The following is a 9,823-nucleotide window of genomic DNA, read 5'->3' as shown; positions in this document are numbered from 1 at the left end:
GGATGCTCTGCTGGAGGGGGATGCTGACTTACCACTGAGCTCCTCTTACAACAGTTGTTGATTCTGATTTTTGAGACAGAATCTACTCCGTAGGCCAGATCTGCCTCAGTCTCACCATCCTGCCTCAGTCTCCTGAGCGCTACTGACGTGTGACATGGTGACAGGCTGCTGGGTGCTTAGCACCACTCAGAGACTCCAGCAGCATTGCAGCCCTGTGTCTAAAATTGAGACATACTACAGGAAGCCAGTGCCTGCACAAGCGTCTTCAACAGCAGCGCAAGTCTGTGCTTGACAGCACCGTACCTGTGGCTGTAGGTAACTGTCTCCCTGGGCACAGCCCCACCCAGGGCTTACCTGTACCAGGAAGGAATGCAGTCCATGGCACTGGCCATCCGGCATGTAAAGCTGAGCAAATACCACCGCATGAGTTGCTGTCTTGCCCATGTTGCCCACCCAAAATTTGGCAGCCTCGAAATCCGGGGAATGTAAGATGAACTCCTGTGAAGGGAGATGGTGGCTTTGAAGTCAGCAGCTGAGACCAGAGAATGGCTTGTCCTTGCAGCGGGCTCCGCCCAGGCTCCAAGCCTCTGAGCCAACAGCAAGAATGGACTCAACATTGTCTTTCCTGTGCAGGCCAAGCTGACTTTATTTTTGTCCCAGGATCACCATACAGAGGACATGGAAAATGAGGCTTGGTCTCTCACACGATGAACTGCTGGCTGGCACTTTGCCCGTGGAGGCTGACACTGGCCACATCCTGCCAGCAGAGGTGTGCCACGTTCTCTCCCAAAAGCTAATGAATGGGGCCTGCTTTCCCTTTGTTGCCCTGACTATGGGCACCTGCAAAGAGCATCAGCCTTGGAAAGGGACTTTGGGAACGGACAAGGGAGGCATAAACTGGTGCATGAGCTTGGGCCACACGTCCCTGGCACGGATGTGAGGCAGCAATTGCCCACAGCCTAAGGTATGGCCCCGGGGTCCTTTGCTACCAGTCAACATGGGCTTCCCACCCACAGAAGTCCCATTGAAGCCACAGGCACCAGAGTACAGTGGGAGCCGACAAGGCCAAGGAATCAGAAAGACCAAGAGCAGGTTAAGAAGCAGGCAAGAAACCATGAAGATCTATGTGCTGGCAGGTATGACAAACTGCATGGCAGTCCCTTCCTCACTTGTCCCTGCCCTGGCAGGGCTGCACACAGTACGATCCATCCCATTCCACCACACAGCAGTTCAGGCTGGAGCCCACAGTCAGCCATGTGGGTGAATGGGCAGTGAGCAAGAGCTGAACACTGAGCTTCATTTCTGCACGCGGACCCTCTCGATCACACCCAGCTAATGGAGAGGGGCGAGGCTCCCAACAGCACACAAAGGAAGGTGGTGGCAGAGCACGATCCTCAGACAAGGGGAGAAAGGGGCTTCCACACCCCATTCAGCACTGACCATCCACGACATTGAAGAGCCATGTCCCTCCCACTCTGCATACTAGGAACTCCTAGAGAGGACAGTAATGGCCTGTCCTAACAGTGTCTCCCAGCAGAAGGCGGTGTCCACACAGAGCAGTGCCCAGCAATGCCCTACCAGTGGGCAGCAAGGGTATCACAAGGAGGCCAGAAATGTGGCAAGTAGCTAAGATCTAGGCAGCAATGGGCAGAGAAGGTTGTGCAGCCACCAAAATCCCTGTGAGAATGCAGGCAAGGCAGGCCCCAGGGTTGAGGCTGGGAAGAACCACTCTCCTTTGGAACACTTCATGGAGCAGGAGTATCTGACCTTCCATGTGTCCCCATTCACTCAGCATGGAAGGTGAAGGCTTCATGTCTCAGCACAAGGCGTGCTCTCAGAGGCATCTGACAGAGACCTCTGGTGAGTGTGTAAGGGGACAACACGGACAACACTCTTGATTAATTACTGTCCACAACATTTCATGTGCTCCACAGGGGAATCCAGAACCTACCTGGGTGGCAGGATCGTAGTGAGCTGTCGTCCGCATGCCCTTGGTGTTACTGCCATGACTCAGTTCAGTCAGAGCAAAACAGCCAAAAATCTGAACATTAAAGCACAAAGTGACAGCAGGTGAGAGATGCGTTCCTGTGTGTAGTCCTTTCCACCATGACCCCTGGAAGACCAAAGCCAGGAGCCCGGGCACACTTCTGCAGGCAGACAATGGCAAGACTGAGCTACCCTGCTGCACTGGATACCATTCCCACCTGCTGGCAGCAGCCTGGGTTGGGTATAGGCTGCGAAGACTTTTACAGCCAGAGGAGGCCACGGGGGCATTCAGGCAGGCAGGAGAGCTAACTCCACAACCAGACAGAGAGGGTAAGGCAGAGCGCCAGCCTGAGGGCACTTAGAAAAGCAGGGCCTGGCCTCCCAGGGCTCTCCCGTGGCCTGCCTGTCCACGGGTAAGTACGGTGATGGCGCTGGTCATGGCTCACCGTGGCCGACTCACCTCCAGGTTAAACATCTTTTCAAGGTACTTGAAGCGCAGCTCAGAGGCAGAATTGAACAGTGCGGATCCAAACACCTGAAATGTAACACAGATGGGGGTGGAGGGTGCAGCCAGCCGCTCCAGGCTCAGGGCAGGCATACCTCACACCTACCCCACACCCTCCTTACCTTATATCCCTTCCTACTGAACTACTGAATGAATACATTTTATCCAAGAACCCATGGCTGTAAATTTGCACCAAAAGCCAAAAATCTTGTCACTGACCCTAAGTTCTGAATATTTTTGGAACCAGGCGGCTGTGGTTTGTGTCTGAGGTGTGGCCTGTGTGGACATGGGTTCCCTGCTGTCCGTCACACACTCACCAAAAAGTGGAGGACACATTTGGCAGCCAGTGACCAGTCGTACATGCCCAGGCTGTTAAGCAACACTGGGATCTTCATGAAATTCTCCAACAGTTCATCCACGCGGAAGAAGTCATACTCGAAGATCCGCTTACAGCGAAGGAAGTTCAGTTCCCGTTGCTTATCTAGAGGCAGATCAGTCCCAGGGGAGCGGGCAAAGAGAGGGTCATTCTCCAGAGTCTTGAAGATGGTTTCCTGTAAACACAGGGCACGGGGTGTCAACTTGAAGGCCAAAGGTGAGGTTTCATGTGCTCTTACACATTTGGTTTCTCTCAGGGCCATGGCTGCCTGGCACCTAGTCTGATCCACAATCCCCCAGATGAAGACATCCATCCCAGCTGAGAGGAGGACATAGGAATTCCAAGATCTTGTCCAACCCTTCCTTCTGGCATCCTGGGGCCCATCTTTGGGTAAGAGGAGACAGACCACACTGTCCCAAGAACTATCCATACCACAGAGCTATGAGGGCCGGAAAGGTCACTTCCGTCAGGGAATAAAGACACAGCCAGACTCCACGTGGCCCTCACCTTGAACTCGACCACATCCTGGTCGTCCCAGAAGAGCAGCAGCTCCTTGGAGCTGAAGGAGGCTCTTGCTCGGTAGGCACTAAGAGGGCCCTTGGGGATGTCCAGCCATAAGGCACTGTCTCTTCCTTCTGCTGTAGATCCCATGGTACTGTCAACCTGCACGAGAACCAAACCTACTGTGTGACGCCATTGCGAACAACTACAACATGTCAGAACAAGAGCAAAGCCAGTGGCTCTAAAGCAAGGGTAGCCAAGTGGTAATGCATCAACATGGAGACACCCATGTCCAAAAGAGAGGGTGAGGCAGCACCCCCCTCCTGGACTGCACTCCTGAGCAGACAGCGAGGACACAGGCAGAGCTGATCCATCTGCAGAGGCAGTGGAAAGACAGCGAAGGTAAATAGGCTGTGATAAACCAGGTAGCTGTGGACAGTCCAGCCTGAGGACACTGTGGTCTTTGGAGTAGGAGGAAGTTCATGTCCCTCATGGATCATTAGGCCCAGAGCCAGGGAGCTTTCCCTCTGGAATCTGGCTGCTTACAACACACAATGTCCCTGCTCACCTGGACACAGGCCCACTGGACACAGAAGTCGAGACTACTGTCGGTCTGTACTCAGTACTTAGGCATCCCACGGACAGAGCAGGTAGGTGCTTTTCACCAAAGAATTGTTCTGGAATTCTCTGGATAAACTGGGTCCTCTTCCAGAGACCCGACTCATCATGGCATAGAGGCAAAGGGCCTATGCTCTGGCCAACAAGAATCCGAAAGCCAAATCCAGGCAAGGAGACCCAAACACCTTTAGGATCTGCTGAGGTGACTGTTCAAATGGTCTAGGACTGGATTTCAGGTGGTGGTCACAGTGCTGGCAATGTTTTCCTGTGACAGGAAAAGCAGGGGCATAGCATGGCTGAGCACCTGCCCTCACAGATCAAGTCCTACGAGACCTTCCCCAACTCTGAGCCAAGAAGGTGGTCCCCACAGAAACCTAAGCCTCTAAATCCAAGGCCAGAGGGAGGAAACACAGAGACAAGAGTAAGGGCCCAAAGGAGAGGCGAGGAAAGGACAACAGAATGAGTTTCTGGAACAAAAACTACGTCTTGGTAAAGACTGACAGGACTGGAAAACTTCCACCATCTGTTCTCAGGAAAAGAGAAACCTCGGATTCTGGTCAGGAGACAGAGGGGACATCAGGACCCATACACCAGGGGCACTGTAGGAACACAGAAGCAGGAGTCAGCTCACAGAGGCAGTAAGGGGAAAGAGGCCGTGGAGAAAACTCCCCATTCCCCACATGTGCTACAGTGGAAGAAGACACAAGGTTAAAAGGGAATGAAGAGGTTAAAACAACGAAGTCAGGGCTGGAGAGAAGGCCCAGTGCTTAAAAGGGCTTACTGTTCTTACATAGGCCATGGATTTGGTTTCTAGCACCTATCTGAGCTTACAAGTGTCTCCAGTTCCTGGGCATCTAACACGTCTCTGAACTCCTTGGGCTCCGGCACACATGTGGTTCACAGACACATATTCAGGCACACGCATACACACAAAGATAAATATTAAAACAAGCAAACAATGAAGGACGCCTGCTACTGGGTTCGAGACAGACTCGTGACTGGTAAGAGGCAAGAAGACTCCAAGAAACAAGGCCGGTGGCAGGGAGCAGTGGTCAGTTTCCACGAGACTTTTCCCTGTTAGGGGAACACAAGCTGGGCACTGCTGCTTGCTACATATTCTTGCTCCAAGCACATTGTTTCTAATGCAGACTATTAGAACTAACTACGGTGCAAGTAAGGGCGGCTTCTACCAACCCAGCCCCAGCTTAGGAAAGGCACAAGACAACTCTGTAGATCGGCACGAGACGTGACCCCTTTGTGGGCCAAATTACCCTTTCACAGGGATCCCCTAAGACCATCAGAAAACACAGGTACTTACACTATGATTCATTAAGAGTAGCAAAATCAGTTAGGAAGTAGCAATGAAAATAACTTTATGATTGGGGGTCACCACAACATGAGGCACTGTATTAAAGGGTCACAGCATTAGGAAGGTTGAGGAGCACGGCTGTAGACAGGGAGCTAAGATTTTGGCAGCTGTAAGGAGAGATTAATTTAATTAATAGCACCTGGAACACCTCCAAGACCCAAATGAGCTGAGGTAATCAGCCTCCTGGCAACACTGGCCAGTAACTCATGGCTAGCAGCTAACATTGGCAACAGAGCCATCAGCAGGGAGAAGCAATGGGGGCTATGACCACCTAACTGTGTGGAAAGCAGAGGAACAGCCACAGACGAGTTTAGTTTGACAATTCCAGTCCACATAAGCAATCTCCTCTGCCTTTACCGTCTATGATGGTCGAACCTTACTGTCAACTTGACTGGACCTGGAATCTCATAGAAATCTTATTTCTGGGTGCACCTGAGGTTGTTTCCAGAGACATTTAACTGAAGGAGGACCCAAGGTAAACATGGTAACATCATCCCATGGGCTGGGGTTCCAGATTAAATTAAAAAACAAAAAAAGAGGGGCAGGCAAGATGGCTCAGCACTAAAGGCATCTGCTGTCAAGCCTGGAGACCTGAGTTCAATCCTAGAGGCTCACATGGTAGAGGGTGAGAATCAACTCCCCTAGTTTGTTCTATGATCCCCCCCCCAACACACACACATGTACATGCATGCTATGGTAGGCACAAGAGCCTCTGCCCCACAGTATAAATTAATAAAACAATTTTTAAAAAAATATATAAGGGGTGAGGGTGCAGATGGCTCAGTAGGTAAAAGTGCTGGTCATCAAGGTTGATGCATGGAGTCTGAGCAACATGACAGGACAGAACCACAGACACACACACACACACCACACGATAGGAGAGGACAGAATCCAACCACACACACGTGCGCACACTACACACTCACACACACGCTACACCCACACACACAAATCTCAAAAATGGCCAGCTGAGCACAGCACTCGTCCCTCACTGCCATGCTTCCCAGGCGTGATGGACTGTGCCTATGAGCTGTGAGAGGAAGCAGGGCTTCCTTCCCTCAGTTGTTTTGCCAAGTATTTTGTCACAGCCACAAGAACCGTAACTAATGCATCCATATTGTGTTTACGGAGCTGGAGAGGTGGCTCGGCGGTTAAGATCCCTTGGTCACTCTTGGAGAGGACCTGGGTTTGGTTCTCAGCACTCAAAGCAGCTCACAACCAGCTAGCTCCAGTTCCAGAGGATGGGACATCCTCTCCTGTCCTCTTGCAGGCTCTGTACCCACATGCTGTATACACATACACACAGGTGAACACACACATAAAATAAGTATGTGTGTTGTTGGTGGTTTTTTACTCTTTACTTATTCTTTACTCTTTGTTCTTCTGGTTCTTTACACTTTGGAGGCCCGCCACCCAGCTCCCAAATAAATCACACACAGAGGCTTAATTCTTACTTATAAACGCCCGGACTTAGCTTGGCTTGTCTCTGGCCAGTTTTTCTTATCTTAAATTATCCCATCTACCTTTTGCTTCTGGGCTTTTATCTTTCTCTATTTATGTATACCTTTCTTGACTTCTTTCTCCGTTGCTTGCTGTGTATCTGGGTGGCTGGCCCCTGGTGTCCTCCTCTCCTTGTTCTCTGGCTCCTTCTCTTTCCAAAGTTCTCCTATTTATTCTGTCTGCTAGCCCCACCTATCCTTTCTCCTGCCTCGCTATTGGCTGTTCAGTTCTTTATTAGACCAGTCAGGTGCTTTAGACAGGTAAAGTAACACAGCTTCAGAGAGTTAAACAAACGTTCCACAGCATTAACAAATACACCTTAAAATAATATTCCACAACATAAGTGATATATATTATATACATACACACATACATATCTCCTATACCTGCCATGGGTTATACACCTGTAACCCCAGCACTTCTGAGGCAGAGGCAGAGGCAGAGGCAGGAGGATCTGGTGTTAAAGGCCAGCCTGATTACTTAGTGAGTCCAAGGCCAGTCTGTGAGCCACATGAGACCCTGACTTAAAAAACAAAACAAACAAAACAACCCTTGCACATGCTGTCACTTGCTTCTTGTCTAGCACGCCACAGAAATTCAGTGAGAAGCAGCAGTCTTTTCAACAATTCTGGAGCTCCACATAAAAGGACAAGGTTCTCACATACAAAAGTTACCTCCCCATTCACAGATCTACACATACAAACTAGACCCACCAAATTCTTATAAGATGACAGAAGAGCCAATTTCTGTCCTCTTAGATTTACAAAACACTCTTGGATAAGGCATGTGATGGCTAATTCTGATCACCAGCTTGCCTGCATCTCCAGTCAACTAAAACATAAGCCTCCGGTCATTCCTGCGAGGGATGCTCTTGTTCAGATCATCTGAAGCAGGAAAGCCCCTTCTGGTGGCACTGCCCAGATAAAGGGAAGGAAAGTTTGCATTTTGCCTGCTTGTTCCCACTCTCACTGGCAAGCTCACCTATCCTGTTGTGGAGGCATTCCTTCCCCAGTATTAGAACCAGCTTCCTCAGGATTCTAACAAAGACTAAAGACCAGGAGCTCCCCAGGACTACAACCCCAAACTGGCACTGCTGAGCTATCTAGCCTTGTGGACAGAGCAGCTACTGGATTCTTGGCCTCTCAGAATGAGACAGCCATTGTCATACTATCCAGGTCAAATCCTGTAAGCCAATCTAATAAATTATACACACAGTTTACACAAATATATAGATACAGATATGAATACATATCGAAAGGACGTGAGTCAGCACAGGACACACAAAGATCAAGTTCTCAGTAACAAGGAGATGTATTTGTAGCAGAGGGACAAAGACAGGGGACAGGAGACAAGGGAGGGGGGAGAACAGGGGCAAGGGAGGGGGAAGGGATATTTGCCCCAGAGTGACAAAAGACTGTCTCTGGATAGAGAGGACAGATGTGACTCATGGGCAAATGGCAGTTTGTAAAGGGAAAAGCCTGCGTTAGGATGAGGTATCCAATTAATTTTAATTGGACAGGCTAATCGGGGTTGTCAAAGGGGGGCTTTTGATTGCTGGACTTTGATACGTTGATAGCTGGACCTTAGGGTCAGCCTCAGTAGAAGGAAGTGGCCAAATAAGGGAACAGACCTTGGTGGCTAGCGCTAGGAATAAACCGGTTTTTAGCAGCAGGGAAAAGGGTAAAAGGCAAAACCTGTTGGCATCATGTGTGCCATGCTTGGGCCTGCTAGAGCCCTTCCTTTATATCCATTCTCTTAGTTGTTTCCTTTCGAGAACCCTGACTAATACAGGTCATTGTAGGCAACAAGAGAAAGTGTGTTTCATCTTAATTACAAACACCTGTGGCAAAGGAACAACGTGCTATGCAAGATCCCAGATCCTCATCAACTCCCAAAGGTCCCAGGCCCCCGCGAGGTCACCACCACAACTACACCGTGCTACAGCTGTCACCAACAGCCCACAGAGCCAGGCTGTCTTGGCTCCAGTCCCAATAGATACAGTTTACCAGGCCAGTGACCTTAGCCAGTTGTTTTGCCACCTGCTTCTCAGAAGCAAGGATATGGTCACACAGGACAATGTCTGCCTGGGAGGTTCCTGGGACGCAAATCAAGCACTTGAGATGCTTCCTGCACTAACCGGCAGCTTCGATAGCATTGTTCTCCAGTCTTTCCCTCCATTTAAAATAAAACATGAGGCCTTAGTTTTGGCCTGAAGTCCTCTATGTACAGCCCCAACAGACCAGAACCAGGCAACACTACACACTGTGTTATCAGACTGAAACTTTTCAGGCCACCTGGGAGATTCCAGTCCACCTGGCATTATGTGAAGATTTCCTCTGAGTCTTCAACAAAGTAGCTGGGGACTCCACCTTCACGGGTCTGTTCCTAGTCTCTGCTTCCACTTTAAAAACTCAGTTTCACGCTGGGCATAATGAATTGTCCTACTGTTCTGACTACTGCGAAGACTTGTGAGCCAGGAGGATCGGGTTCAAGGCCAGCCTGGGCAATTGAGACCAGTAAGGAGAATTAAGGTCTCGGGTATAGATCAGTGGCAGCCGGCTTCCTAAGATTTTGCTAGGTCTAGACTTCACTGCACCTGAGGAGAAGCATGAAGAGTATCCTGCCCAGGCCCAGTGGGGAGCAGTCCATAAACACTACAAACAAATTCAATCTACAGCTAACTCTGCTCAAATTCTGTCTTAGGATAACTCCCTGCGAAGGGACAGACTCTAAAAGCTGCAGTCACCTCTTTCTCGTACTAAAGAACATGACCTCGGGGCAGGGTGCAAACTCCCCAGTCCTGTCCTGAACCTCCCGAGCCCCGCATTTCCTCACCGCCCGGATCCAGCTTGGGGTCTGCGGTGTTAGTCACCCCGGCGTCCTACGCACACTGTTGATCAGTGTCCTGGTGTCTGAGGGCGGGGCAGGCTGGCGCCGCCTGCTCGACCTCTTCCTACCCATCCTGGAG

At 50.3% G+C, this 9,823-nt stretch overlaps 1 protein-coding gene across 3 annotated transcripts in view; it reads right to left on the bottom strand.

Annotated features, from left to right (window-relative positions):
- Acox3 (acyl-CoA oxidase 3, pristanoyl) overlaps positions 1-9,823 on the bottom strand; it is a 33,457-nt gene extending 23,634 nt beyond the window's left edge. Inside the window, exons 1-6 of one of the 3 annotated variants that reach the window (XM_005365924.2) lie at positions 9,691-9,823; positions 3,375-3,530; positions 2,809-3,042; positions 2,447-2,521; positions 1,952-2,041; positions 355-498 (exon numbers count right to left, since the gene is read on the bottom strand). In XM_005365924.2, coding sequence (XP_005365981.1) covers positions 355-498; positions 1,952-2,041; positions 2,447-2,521; positions 2,809-3,042; positions 3,375-3,518 — 687 coding nt within the window. In that variant the 5' untranslated portion in view covers positions 3,519-3,530; positions 9,691-9,823. Of the gene's footprint in view, positions 1-354; positions 499-1,951; positions 2,042-2,446; positions 2,522-2,808; positions 3,043-3,374; positions 3,531-9,149; positions 9,169-9,224; positions 9,245-9,690 lie in introns of those variants that run through there. The other 2 variants (XM_013353327.1, XM_013353328.2) reach the window with 2 other exon arrangements.

The sequence above is a fragment of the Microtus ochrogaster genome, unplaced genomic scaffold (assembly GCF_000317375.1).
Source record: "Microtus ochrogaster isolate Prairie Vole_2 unplaced genomic scaffold, MicOch1.0 UNK5, whole genome shotgun sequence".
Lineage (NCBI taxonomy): Eukaryota > Metazoa > Chordata > Mammalia > Rodentia > Cricetidae > Microtus > Microtus ochrogaster.
This window is presented reverse-complemented; position numbering and strand designations above follow the sequence as displayed.